We start from the raw sequence: 14,955 nt of genomic DNA on the forward strand, positions 1-14,955 counted from the left end.
TAAAATATAAATCACGGAACTTTATTCCATTTAAAAGCTGGTTGACCTGGAACATAATACGCAACACCCTGTACCTATGATCTAATTTTTCTTAATTATAATCACTATCTCTATGCTAAGATTGATAGAATACAAGATAGCGCAGATTGAAGTGACGTATTCGTTGATAAGGCAAGTGGGGAACCAAAACGGGAGTGTCGAAGTAGCCAGCGATAGAACAAAATGTTTCTTATAATCATTAAAAACCCGTTGGAAACATAGAAAATCTAACATTCGAAAATAGTTTGTGTTGGACTGTTAGGCTGTAGTAAGCCAGGTCACTAACCTCTATATATTCTGTCCGGGAATTGTTCAATAAAAAGCAAAATAATTGTTTAATCATCAAAACTTCAAAATAGGCTCCATTCGAAGCAATACACATTAGTTCAGTCATCAAAACCCCTTTTAAACGCGTTTGAAGAGATCTTCTTCAGCTCCTTCAGCGAATTCTCCTTAATGGCCTCTATCGAGTCAAAGTGGCAATTTATGGTTTGGGAAAGGGAAAAAGTCACAGGAGTCGATGATTCGATTTGTCGAGTTTTTGGTCAAAAAAGTGTTCACAATATGAGCCATGTGAGACGGTGCATTATCATGGTGCAAGAGCCATACGTTTTTTTTCTCAAATTGGGTCATTTCCTACGCACATTCTCTTTCAAACGTTGCGTCCAAAAAATATTCTTTATTTACCGGAGAACCATTTGGAATGAATTCAGAGTGCACAACACCATGATAATCAAAGAAAACGTGTGTCATGACTTTCACGTGGTTTTTTTAATGCGCTAGATAAACGTTGGGTCCGAATTCACTTGCTCAAGCATGTTTTCAGCCGCCTTCTTCCGATGAATTTTTTGAAAGAAATTCAACTCTCTTGGAACGAGTCGAGCAGCCACGCATCTCATGCTCAGTTGATGGTGTAAAATGTTGTGAATTGATTCGTGAGATACGCTAAGGTTCCGAGCTACCTACCTCAAACTTAAATAATGGTTTTCCAGCAACATTTCCTTGACTTTGTCGACATTTTCATCCGTTGAAGACGTTGATGGGCGGCCAGATCGGGGCAAATCTTTTACGAATTTTTGGCCCACTGCAAATCTATACCACTCGTATACCCATGTTTTTGATAAAGCATACTCGCCATAGGCTTTCTGCAACATTTTCAGTGATTCGGCACACGAAATCCCGTTCAAAACACAAAATTTAAGACACTTTGTTCGATATCTTTATCCATAGTGAAAATCGCAGAGTACACCTGCGGTTGACTGATATAATTAAATGCCAAAAATAAGCTAATCGACAGATGGCGCTCGAACTTTGCGAAACTATGGAGGACAGTTGTACCAATATTCCAACAAAAAAATTTAGACATATGTGTAACGCGCGCTTTCTAAATGAACAATTTCCGATATTTTTTTGACAGAATGTATGTGCAGACATTTGCTTATTTTGGCGTGCAAAGGTTCAATTCTTTATTAGAGTTTGAGACAAATGTTGGTTTTTGTGAATTCGATATCGATATTTTAGGTATCGAGTATTTTTAATTCAAATTTAATGATTATCCGTTTCTTTGGAATGCAACACTGAAAATCGCAGACTACAAAAAAAAAAAAAAAAAAAAAAATTTCGGGAAAATGACTCTTTTCGTTTTTACACCTACACTCCATCAAACATTTGCTATTAGAAAAACTTACGGGGATATGTGACTTTAAGCGAATTTGTCTGGTTTGGTGAACTTGAAACTTGGGAAATTTTAAATGAATTTTATAATTTGTTTTAATATGGAATTCGGTTTTCTATTTTCTTCGAAAGCTTAACGCTTCTTGTATATTGCATTAAAATTTCAAGGAAATCTGATAAAAATTTATGGAGATATGTGGCTTTAAGCGAAGTAGTCTAATTAGTGGAACTTGTAACATAGGAAATTTTAAATTAATGTTTTTTTTTTAAATGGTTTCTGTTTTCTACTATCTTCGAAATCTTAATACATCCTGAATGCTGTGTCAAAATTTCAAGCAAATCAGAGAAAATCAGAAAGAAAACAGAAGAAGTCTAAGTAGTCTAGTTTTGCCAAACATCTCTTCAAATGATACGATCAAATAGGCGCTTGTTTTATTGATCATACGCGCAAATCTCTTATTAACGATCCATTTATTGAAGTTTATTTGGGTGTTTTGCCAATTGAGCCTCTTAGTGATAACTTATTCATGCTCTAATATTATCAAACTGAAACCATTGAGCTAAGTAATGAGCCTGCAGGTTTCTCAAGTTCCGGCACCTTCACTCGCTGATCGTTCAGTATGATATTGAGGAATTTAGCGTTCGTATAAGGTGTGGTGATCAGAAAGATCACTTTGACTGGTATGAGCTTACCGAAGTACTAACTATTTAATTTAGTTTAAATTTTAAACCTAAGCTTAATAGTTTTTAAATTATAGCCTAGGTAAGTGCTATGGCTGCTATTGCCTTAAGCTGAGTAGATTACAATGTTTTCAATTTCTTTAACATATCTGATCGGCCTGAAATTTCGACACGTAATTACAGAAGCTGCAGTCTTTCCAAATATGCAAAAATCATGAAAATCGGTGACAAATAACAAAACTGTGAAATCTCCTCGGAAAAATTGTTGTAACTCCCTCAATTTTGCTCTGATCGGCCTGAAATTTCGGCACGTAATTGCAGAAGCTTCAGTTTTTCCAAATATGTAAAATTCGGTTGTCAAATAACAAAACAAATAACAAATCTCCTCGGAAAAATTGCAGTAACTCCCTCAATTTTGTTCTGATTTATAATCTATATTTTTGTTTATAATTTTGTTATTTTGAGATAATTTATTATTTCCTCCGTCCTTGCAATATCGAAGTACTAACTAATCTGTCTCCGTTGCAAAGAGAAATTCTTTTTCCGAGTTTTTTATAGCAAAATGCAAGTAGAGAAAAACGAAAAGCAGTTTTTTTATAAACAAAAATAACATATAAGTAATAATATATAATAAAGGGTGTTCCATTCACGCCGCTTATTTTTAAACTTGAAGAAAAAAATCGTAAGTTTGAATTTTTTACCTTCTTATTTTAATAGGTTAAGTTAGGTTAGCTTATGTTGACCTGGCTGGCTGAAAGCCATCACATAGACCTATTGGTCCTCAGTGGTACCAGATGGAGCTTGACCCTTACGTTTCCTTGTAGTAGGTTTCTTGTAATAAGGCTGCGTCTTTCGCGAATCTAAGTAAGCTCTGAAGCTCTAAGCCCCAAGAGACATTCTAACCTCTCATAAGGTAGAGCTCCTAAATATTTCATTCAGGCTCTAGCTAATGCAGGGCAAGAACAGATAAGGTGTTCAAGAGTGTTCCTCTCTTCTAGTTCATTGCAAATCTTATTTTAATACGGATCGTATAAATTGTGGTTCATACTATAACGTGGCACGAGGTCTTTTTCTGGTTAAAAACATGGAAATACGAAGTTTAAAACTTTATTTGGTCTTTGTTATAGAATAAACTATATTTTTTCTAAAAAGATAATTGCAATTAAAAAGTAAGTAATTAAATAGTCTAAACTTGTCAATATATGGTGCGTTTATAATAGTTTAGGGGGTGTATATAGAATGCAATATCCGATAAATCGAATAAATAAATAAAAAATTTTTATGCAAAGTTGTCATATGTTGACTCGACTCTCGTCATTCTTTCTAGGAATTTGTTTTGTGTGGGGTGATCATCATGCCTTTCGAAAAATCCCGAAGAAAAAATGCAAGGACGCCGAATTGCATGATCTTGGACGCCAATTCACATCACTTCGACATGAGATAAGAATATTTTCATATATTGGAAGGTACCCAAACCGACATACACACATTTCACATATTTAATATGGTGTGTCGCATATTACCGGATATTCTTTAAGTTTCATACCGACCTCTAATGGTATGTAAACTGACATGTATGAGAACCTGTTTCATGGCAGAAATACGCAAAGAGGCGTCTCATTTGCTGGCGCGTGCGACTGTTGTTTGAAAAATACGAATGCTTAATTTCCAAAATAGGGATCGAATTGGTAAGTCCGCACTAACGCACACGTGGTTATAAAAAGCGTATGCTTTAAAAACTTTACCTCTGTAAGTTGCTTGTTCATTCGAATTCTCTCCGTTAATCAGTGAATATTTTACGTTCTTTGTTGCATTTTTACAAACGAATTTTATTGTGTATATGAAGCTTGGATATAAAGTTTATTGTGATTTATTTACAGCAACTAAAGTTAAAGATATTAATTATTAATTTATAAAGCAAGCACGTCGCACCCATTACCAATCAAAAGCACCCAAGCAGCATGAATAGGCAGAACAAAAGTTTTAAAGTTTTATGTAGTACTCATGGGAAATTTCACAAAAGTCTCATCGTCGAGCACCTTGAAGCATTGGTTGCGGTATGTGGCCAGCTCATAGATGTATTTGAGCCTACAATCGTCCATGATCTTATTAATTACAGGCTTTATATTTTCAATGCCAGCCGTTTCAGCGAGGTCTTCATAGTAGTTATACTGAAAAGAAAATAATACACAACAATTTATAGGTAAATATATTCTAGAACTCCTAGATTCCTACATTCTTTCTTATTCATTGTTGGTAGCTCACCTGTTTATCACCCATTGCGTGCGCCTGACGATTGGTTAACCCCTTTTTGCGGCGTTGCTCTATTTCCTTCTCCAGATCGGCGAACATTTCCTCGCGGCTCGGGAATTCTCGTTTCTTGGTGAAGTATGTGAGTGCAAATCGTACTTGTAAATCGGCCGTTTGCGAGGGGCAAACGTAGAAAGGCAAGCCAATCAGCGCCATTGTTGGGTAATGAATATTAATGCAATGCTTGTAGAGAGGATGCACGAAATTATCGTCGACACGTAACGAAACGTCCATACTAAGGAAGGGGAAGGTGTATTTGTAGCCGGTGCAGAAGATAATGTGATCGAAGCTTTCGATGGTGCCATCCTTGAATATGGCACCATCTGCGGTGAAACGTTGTACGACGGTCTTCTGAGTGACATTCTGCATGAAATCGGTACATGGGGCCGGATCCAAATTGTGGCTAAGGAATACGCGTTTGGAAAATTTGCTGATGTGATTGGTGATATCCATGCCACTGGGGCCGGCGCCGATCACGAGCACAGTGGCGCCTAAGATAGAGCGGGTGCGATGGCAGAGATTTGTGGTTACTGTCTGACATTTCAAATATTCATATTGCCGTTGCGAATCTACTTACCTTCAAAAGTATCCGGTTTCCGGTACCAATGACTATGTAATTTGTTGCCTTTATACTCCTCTATGCCCACAATTGCCGGCATCAGCGGCATGCTGTAATGCCCATTGCAGACGAAAACGAAATCGAAAATTTCCTTGGAGATTTCGTCATGTTTGATATCGCGCACATAGATCTGGAATGGAAGCATTGAAGTGCTTAAATATATAAGTAATAAATAAAATTAGTCAACAATGATTTTTTTTTAACTGCGCACTCTTAGGCGATATATCATATTTCATACAAAGCGTGAAATATTTAATTGATAAGGAAATTGAAGACTAACTCTGCAACCAAGAAATTGGACCTTAAAATCTGATTATGCATACTTCGCACAACCTCGCTTAATTTCGCACAACAAATCTAAATTAACAGACTGACTAATTTTTCGATTGCCACGTGCGGTAATTTTATCAGATAATAGCAAAATGGGACAAACAGATTTTTATCTAACAGTTTAAAATGTATGCGAATCAGGCCTTTGAGGTATAAAACTGGCACTATCGATAGCGACTGCGGGCAGCGAAAAACCTGTTGACTTTTGTATTGAATCAACCAAAAGCGTTTGATGGGTATCGAATTCATTGGAAATAGGAATATATGCTTTTGAAAGTGATTTAACTCATATAAGCACATACAGCCCGCGACAAACGATAAACGATAGTATCAACATTTTGACCAGTTTTGACTATTAAAAAAAATTAAAATATTTCTTTTTGTATTCAGGTATACTTTTTTTAAATTTATTTATTGATCAATAGCTGTTTTGCTTGCGTATTAGGGTGGCCCATAAAAAGCCGAGGTACTAAATGTCTATTGGGACACCCTCACAATGTTCTATATTGGAAAATCACTATTATTTTAAAATTGTTTGATATTTAATGGTACCGCAAGGCCCATGAAGCTTCTTAGGTGTTTTATATATGGCACAAAATTCGTGTTTTTTCTCAAACTCGGTATAAAGTCTCCAAAAGTTAAAGGCTTTCAATGGGTAAGCGGCAGCCGGGGTAAACGAATGGGTTGATTACCATTTGGCACTGCCCGCATTTGGGCATGAAATATCAAATGATAGAAAAAGTTTTTCTAATAGATCACGACCATTTAACAAATACATAATAGGTTTTCTTTGAAACACTAAAAGAATAAACTGCAAAAGTCTACTCTCATTTATAAAAAAATGAAAATATTTGAAAAACTCTGAAAAAATATGCACGGCTTTAGTAGCTTGTTACACTGTATATCCAAAATGGACGAGCTCTGTGAGAATAGACAGGTTACAATTTACTGGGTACCAGGGCACAAGGGAATAAAGCTAAATGAGAGAGTTGGCGACCTTGCTAAGACAGGCACGCACGTCGAACATGTATTAGTTTTGAAGACGGAACTAGACGAGGAACTAACTTTAGAAGCACAATCTATATGGGAAGCCTCGACCTCCCACAGGATTGCCAAAATAGTGCTACGAGCTTGTAACACGAAAACAATCAACTTTATTTTATCCGTCTCAAGGAAGGAATGTAAAATATTGATTTGTGTGTCTCGTCAGTACTCCATATTGGTTCACTCCATATCGCCCAGCTAAAATGGGATCGGTCCAGAACGACGCGTGTAACTTATGCTAAGAAGAAAAGGCGACGTTAGAACACCTCTTTTGCCACTGTCATGCTCTAAGCAGAACTTGTTACAACTACCTGCGATCGGTATACTTTTCAGCTCTAAAGGATATGGTTGACAAAACTATGTTCAACACGACTCCAACAACATTGGTAACATTACGGATCTCTGCGGTCTATGCGAGATCTATTCAGAATTGCCATATATACCTGACCTAGCTTTAGTAGCTTCTTTGGTACCCAAAACGCTTCAATACTTCTTTAAGTTTATTAGCCACGGAGAGTAAACAACGAAGTTGATGAATTTGAATTTGTATTGAGCTTACCGTTAGAGCTGCATTGTCAAACAGTACTTAAAAATAGGAGGAGTGTAGAATTATGACATTTAGTGTATAAAATGGACAAACGGTAATTGTTTTCGGAAATAGGCACACAATGAAATCTTAATCTTATTTAATGAAACTAAGACCATCTACCAGGCGGCCGCCGTAGCCGAATGGGTTTGTGCGTGACTACCATTCGGAATTCAGAGAGAGGACGTAGGTGCGAATCTCGGAGAAATTAAGAAAACGTTTTTTCTAATAGCGGTCGCCCCTCGGTAGGCAATGGCAAACCTCCGAGCGTATTTCTGCCATGAAAAAGCTCCTCATAAAAAATATCTGCTGTTCGGAGTCGGCTTGAAACTGTACGTCCCTCCATTTGTGGAACAACATCAAGACGCACACCACAAATAGGAGGAGGAGCTCTGCCAAACACCCAAAAAGGGTGTACTTGTGGCCAAATATTGACTTGTGTTCATGAAGGCTGTTCTTTATTAATGCTGTGATGCTCTGCAATTCAATTCCTGACTCTGTCAAGGCTGTGATCGGTAGGATTAAGTATGAAGGGGTATTACGCGATTACTTTAGTGCTGTATAATGAACGCTGTTGTGTTACTGTTACCATTTCTCTGTCTCACTAATTTCTACTATTAATCCTCTTCTTCTCTTTCAATTTATGTGTCTGTCTATTCCTATATTCATCTCTAAGTTTATTTTAATTTTAATATTTAAAATTTCTATACAAATTTTAAAATTGTTAGTTTGCAATGTATAAAAATAATTGATTTTGAGTTTTGTAACTTTTACTCAGATTATGATTATGAGAAACTAAAAAATCTTACAGATACGGTCTCATGTAAAAAAAAAAATAATATATTAATAAAAAATATATTTTTTTAATAAATATTTATCAAGATATCAAAGGTAGATCCTTTCTTTTTATACCCAAAAAAAAAAAAAAAACAAATGGGAAAATTCGACGGATTAAAAAAAATGTTATGTTTTTCTTCACTAGAACAAACTGAAACGACACCCATTCAATTTTTTCGGACCACTCCATTGCATGTAATCAGGGTACCCTAATGCATGTATATGAAATTTTCACTTGCAAATCTATTTCTTATTCCAATGGCTTGAAGTCCATATTTTTTTCAGACTCACCTCCCATTTCTCGTTCAATGGTCGCACACGTATTATCTCGTGCTGCAGCTTAATATATTTTGATAAGTCAAAATGTTGGGCATATGACTGCAAGAATTTCAACACTTCGGCGGAGGGCACAAAAGATTCTTCGATATCCTTGGGGTATGGGTAGTCAGGATAACCCATAATCTCTTTAGGGAGATTTGTGCTATTTTTTGTTTTATTTGAGAGATATAAAAAAAATTGATTAGTACCAGTTTCCAGCTGTTATCAGCAGTCTGTAACTACTTGTGCACCTACCGCAAGCCCTCATACATGCTGCTGTGCACATTATCCTCGCCTGCTTTCTCATACACCCAGGTGCCACCAATTTCGCTGCATTGCTCATAAGCGACCACGTCCATGCCCTGTTGCAGCGAATTTTTCAGCGCGCAAAGGCCTGCTGTGCCAGCGCCAATTACACATACACGTTTGCCATTGGTAGTCATTGTGAAGAAGGACTTCTGCGGCTTTATAGAAATTTTTTTATTATTTTTTTATGGAATTTTCTGGTTTTAAATAAATTTTATTATTTTGATTTCCTTCACCAATTTTCACGTTTCACTTTTCGTATTTAACATTAAATAACATTTACCGTAAAACGTTTGTAGTCACAAGCACTCTCTTTCTAAATATGTATACGATTTCAGCGTGCTCTCCAATTTATACGCCCGCTTTGTTGGATCGCTAGGAAAATACTGTTTTCGACTACATGCCGTCAGCGCCAACATCACCAACGTTTCCGCTGTCTACGTCATAGCCAACGGCAGATAACCGAGTAATTCGCTGCCGCCGTAGATGCCCACGATCAAATTGGTTATTGTGTGTTGTTGTAAATCAATGCATACTCGCATGTATGTATGGGTGCATTATAATTGTGTCTGTTTTACATGCTCAAGCCGCTTTCGGTTATTTAACAATAAATTACGGCATGGGTGGGTATCTGGCCGCGCAAACGAATGCTATCATAAATAATATAATAAATGTGTCAAACAATCAGGTGGTTAGTCAATAGTTGGCGGTGGCGAATTGTCGAGGATTGCTGTGCTTATGGATGAATGTGTGTGTATGTATGTATACCGGGCAGTTGCGAGTAGTTGGTTGATTAGCCAATTTGTCTGCAGGTGTTTTGTGATCAGCCAGTATTACTTTACCTCAATTTGATGCTTGATCAGCTCCTTGTGCTTCACCGCTATTGCACGTAGAATATCGATGCAGGTTAGTAATGGCTTGAATCCTTTTTTTAAGTCCCTTTCGTTATTGTGATCTGTTTTTTCAAACATTAAGCAATAATTTTACTTAAAGCTATTTAATCATTTAAGGTAAAAAACATTTATGGAATGCACCCAGTGGTGCAACCATTTACTAATTTTATGATAAATAACAGCTTAGACTAATTTATTGTCACATGAGGTCTTTTGTAGACTTTCTCTTGACCCTGTGGAAGCTTATGGGATTTGCAATTATTTCTGTGACAGAGGGCTCGAGTACGATTCGGAGTCGTGTGTTGCGAGATGCGGCATACTTTCACACATTTCTTTAATTATTGTCGCTACTTTGATATCATTCGTGATATATAAGGTTGGCCAAAAAGTCTTGGGGTATTTCCGTAAGCTTGTCTTTGCAAGCGCGTAGTTCTAGTTGTATTCGTCGCATCGGTTCACGCTAGAGCTTTTTGGAAAGCTCTTTTCACGTGCTAACACGTGTTTAATTAATTGTTGTTTGCTTTTAGTCGTTCGTGAGTTATAGCGTCGCAAACATGGAGCAAAATAAAGAGAAAATACGGCATATTTTACAGTACTACTACGATAAAGGCAAAAATGCATCTCATGCTGCCAATAAAATTTGTGCAGTTTATGGACCCGATACAGTTTCCATTTCCACCGCACAACGATGGTTTCAACGTTTTCGTTCTGGTGCAGAGGTGATCGAAGATGCGTCACGGTCCCGAAGGCCTGTCGTGGAAAATTGTGATAAAATCGCTGAATTGATCGAAAGAGACCGGAATAGTAGCAGCCGTAGCATCGGCCAAGAGCTGGGCATGAGTCATCAAACCGTTATAAGCCATTTGAATAAGCTTGGATTCAAAAAGAAACTCGATGTATGGGTGCCACACGACTTGACGCAAAAAAACATTTTTGCCCGTATGGATGCATGCGAATCGCTTCTGAATCGCAACAAAATCGACCCGTTTTTGAAGCGGATGGTGACTGGCGATGAAAAGTGGGTCACTTACGAATACGTAAAGCGCAAACGGTCGTGGTCGAAAAGCGGTGAAGCTGCCCAGATGGTGGCCAAGCCTGGATTGACGGCCAGGAAGGTTCTTCTGTATGTTTGGTGGGATTGGCAGGGAATTATCCACTATGAGCTGCTCCCCTATGGCCAAACGCTCAATTCGGACCTGTACTGCCAACAACTGGACCGCTTGAATGCAGCACTCATGCAGAAGAGGCCATATTTGATCAACAGAGGCCGAATTGTCTTCCATCAGGACAACGCCAGGCCACACACATCTTTGGTGACGCGCCAGAAGCTCCGGGAGCTCGGATGGGAGGTTCTTTTGCATCCACCGTATAGTCCGGATCTCGCACCAAGTGATTACCACCTATTTCTGTCCATGGCGAACGAGCTTGGTAGTCGGAAGTTGTCCTCAAGAGAGTCCTGTGAAAATTGGCTCTCCGAGTTTTTTGACAATAGGGAAGCGAGCTTCTATAAGAGGGGCATTATGAAGTTGGCATCTCGTTGGGAACTCGTCATCGAACAAAACGGCGCATATTTGACTTAAATCGCATTATTATAACCAATTTTATGAACAATTGAAAATTCAATAAAAATACCGCAAGACTTTTTTGACAACCTTATATAATACGAAGGGCGTTTGAGATCACAATGAGGGTTTGCGAATGGAATCTTCGAAGTATTTCGATGTTGGAGTTAGCTGCAGTCCCCCACAGTGGAATGCCATATGCCCCTATCGGTTTCAAGGGAGCTGAGTAGAGTGACAGCTTACTTTCGAGAGAAACATGAGAACTTCGATGTAGTAACCAATATAGGCTTCTAAATTTTTACCTAGAGCCTTCCGTTTGGTGAAAATGTGGGTTTTCCATATGAGCTTGCTATCAAGATGCATGCCGAGAATTCTGTGACGTTAGTTTGGGGAATTATGTTATTATTATTGTTATTAAAGGTCCCGGTGATCTTGAGCTCGAAAATTTAGGGTATTTTCAGGATTGTTTGTTTTCAATAAAAAAAAATTAAAAACGATATTTAAATTTGTTAGGCTTTTTATTTAACTTCTTTTACATACAAAAATGAAAAAAAAAATTTTAATTTTAATAATTTCAAAAATGGCGCTGAAGTTGACCCTCCCGAAAAATTGGGCCTGGCCGGTATTGCCCATTTTGGCTCTTCTATTTACCTGAAACGCAAAAACCAAAAAAAAAAATATTAATCAGTATGACTGTGGCGATGCCCCACTAAATGAATAAAAAAAAAATGTTGACAAAATGGCGCGGTTTTGAATTTGACACTCTAAAAAAGGGGGTTTTTCAGTTTTTTAATAAAAACAAAAACGAAATAATTGAAATAATAATATGATTCTAGCACGGGCGATAGCCACTGATGTTGTGAACAACATATTAAAATTTCAGACGAAAAAAGTCGTTTCGAAATAAATGAGTTTAAAGTTTGAGGTACAGGAGGCGCGGACCATTCTTTACCTAGTTAATGGGCTGTACAAGCTATAATATTAGGAATTTCCGCATGAAAATTTCACAGTACATTCTTAAGATACTATTCTTTCGAAATATCGAAAAAACAAAAAATCTATTATAGTTTTTGAAATTTCTAGACCATCGGGTCCCCTTAACGGGTGGCAAGTGTTTCGATTTAGTGTAAAGTGACGTGGGAAGATTTGGTTTCGTTTGGCTTAATGCGCCACCCTTTCAACTAGTCAATTGTGAGTACTGCAGTTTTTTTTTTTTTTTGTTTTTTAAGGAGGTTGAAATTAAAATTTCAGAAACATCTCAAAGGTGCCGTCACACCAATGGTATGTGGGGCCCGCTCCCACTAATACTACAAAGCTCCAGGCCCAGATGGTATCTCAGCTGAAGCTCTCAAACTCTCAGCTGAAGCTCTCAAGCCGACCAGATGTGATGCTTGACGTTTACAACACATGCATTTCTCAAAGCATCTTCCCCAAGCTGTGGAAAATACAGAAACTGACGCTAATGAGTAGGGGTAAGGGCGACCCAGCGCTAGCGTCAGCCTGGAGTCCGCTTGCATGCTGGACAGCGCCGGAAAATTGTTTGAGAAACGCATACAGCGCAGGCTTGCAGAGTCTGTTGAGTGCAGAAGGATTGTCAGCAAGGTAATACGGTTTCCGACGCGGAAAATCAACACTTGGCGCAATAGAGGAGGTGGTAAGCAGCGATTAACGCAGACGCCACTACTGAACCTCATAACCGTCCTGGCAACGCCTTTAACAGCCTGCGATGGATAGACATTATAAAGGCACTACGAGACAGGTTTCGAATACCTGCATACCTGCTAAGGATTCTCCAGAGTTACCTGAGTGAGCGTGAACTGTTGTACGACACACCAGATGGCCAGAAAACAAAAGCGATAACGTCTGGCGCAGCTCCAGGATCTATTCTCGGCCCCAATCACTGGAATCTGAGCTGCGACGAGATGTTGAACATAAAAATGCCAGAAGACACATATCTCGTGGGATACGAGGACGATATAGTGGCGGTCATACCATCTCGGGACACTAAGGACGTTAGAAGGAAGCTGAACCAAGTTATGATAAGGACGCATATATGGTTTGAGGACCACGACCTGGAACTCGCCAAACATAAAACCGAAGTCATCCTTATGACACGAGGTCACATGCCACTCGAAGTCAGCATGCAACTGCAAAGCCAAGCGCCACGCACTGGAGGCTGTACAGCGGCTCTCAGAGTTGCCTCAGCCTACCACACTGTCTCAGGTGTAGCAATTTTCGTGATCAGCGGGCAGATACTCGTCGACCTCATGGTCCGGGAACGAATGGATGCGTGGGACTCCAAGAATAAACACGTCATCACCAGCTTTTCAGAACGGAGATGCCAGACCATGCTGCGGTGGCAAAACCGATGGGGCAGTGAGCCGAGTGGCAGATGTACGACGAAACTTATTCCATCAATTCACAAATGGGTCCAAAGGAGCTTCGGGGAAGTGAACTACTTCTTAACTCAGTTTTTCTCGGGCCACGGATACTTCCGGAGATACCTATACCGCATGGGCAAGGTAACCGATTCCAAGGGCATATACTGCGAAGCGCTGAGCGATGACGCTGAACATACGTTTTTTCGTTGTAACCGATGGTTTACAGAAAGAAATGCTCTCAGGAAGCCGATTGGCGACATCGCGCCGAGCAATATAATCGGCAAAATGCTCGAACGTGAGGACAGCTGGAACATCGAGAACGTGCTACGGAAGAAAAATATTGACCTAGACGTAGTGCAACAAAAAAAGCCGCACAGATAGAGACACAAGAAGACGAGCCTATAGTATGAAAGCTGGCTACAAATATGCTGGAACCAGACGTGGGTGAATAGAATTGGTCCTATATGGATGCCGTTCTGGGCCCTCCCGAAGTAATATAGAAAGCTGTTCCGGGAAGGGTGTCTCCCCAGAAGGAGAAGAGGGATCGTTTTAGTGGCCACACCACACGACACAATAGACGATGGTCGCTGCAAATGCGAAGGCATTTCGAACCCTACCTCACCCACAAAAAAAATAGGCAATAGGCTGATGGGCCGATATGATTCGACTTGTTAAGGTCTTCTTCCTGGTTTGATGATAATTTTTACTTGAGGGGGAACGAAACCAGATAATGTAATACAATTATATATGCACGTAAGGGAAGTGAGTCCTTCTTCGCGTAGTAGTTTGAGTACCATTAAGAAAGTGGGTTCTAATACTCAAAAGGGGAGCGTTTTAAAAATATTTAATAATGCACATATATACCTACTAATAATTACAAGTGGTAATATTGCATCCAAACTACAAAGTCCATTCCAAAAAAAAACGAAGTGCATAAAAAATGTTTACTAAATTGGCTTTGGAAAATATTGATTCGTCGGAAATTAGTAGTAATAGTTTTTGTTTGTGATTTCGCCAATTACCTTGGAAAACCTTTTTTGCTCAGTACCTTTCCCTACCTCAAAATCGTGCTTTCGACTCAAATATTTCACGTTTTTATACATATGTACATAAGCTTGGTGATAGGAGCGTTAACCCACATTTTATATTTGACCTCGTTCCCTATACATAGATACACACATACACATCTATACGTTGTAGTATTTAAGTACATACATTCAGTGTTCACTGCCAAATGTTTAGATTTTGAAGCGTGGAATTTTCGGGATACCTGTGTGCTATACATACATACATACATAGATAGATATATTTACAATAGTTATTTTTAATTATAGTATTTAAATAATAGTTGTGCTCACGTACGTGATAATTTGTC

At 38.7% G+C, this 14,955-nt stretch overlaps 1 protein-coding gene across 3 annotated transcripts; it reads right to left on the minus strand.

Moving 5' to 3' along the window:
- Positions 1–4,195: 4,195 nt before the first annotated feature.
- Positions 4,196–9,146, minus strand: LOC129245495 (uncharacterized). Of its 3 annotated transcripts, none has more exons than XM_054883686.1 (6): positions 9,028–9,146; positions 8,694–8,902; positions 8,412–8,601; positions 5,282–5,453; positions 4,660–5,195; positions 4,196–4,565 (listed from the first exon to the last, which is right to left on the minus strand). In XM_054883686.1, exons 2-6 carry the CDS (start codon positions 8,879–8,881, stop codon positions 4,386–4,388), a joined length of 1,266 nt encoding a protein of 421 aa, XP_054739661.1. In that variant the 5' UTR covers positions 8,882–8,902; positions 9,028–9,146; the 3' UTR covers positions 4,196–4,385. The 3 variants fall into 3 exon arrangements, with proteins under 3 accessions (XP_054739661.1, XP_054739662.1, XP_054739660.1); XM_054883687.1 differs by having other exon boundaries at positions 8,694–8,896; positions 9,028–9,118; XM_054883685.1 differs by having other exon boundaries at positions 8,694–9,126.
- Positions 9,147–14,955: the final 5,809 nt, after the last annotated feature.

Source organism: Anastrepha obliqua, chromosome 4 (assembly GCF_027943255.1).
Source record: "Anastrepha obliqua isolate idAnaObli1 chromosome 4, idAnaObli1_1.0, whole genome shotgun sequence".
Classification (NCBI taxonomy): domain Eukaryota; kingdom Metazoa; phylum Arthropoda; class Insecta; order Diptera; family Tephritidae; genus Anastrepha; species Anastrepha obliqua.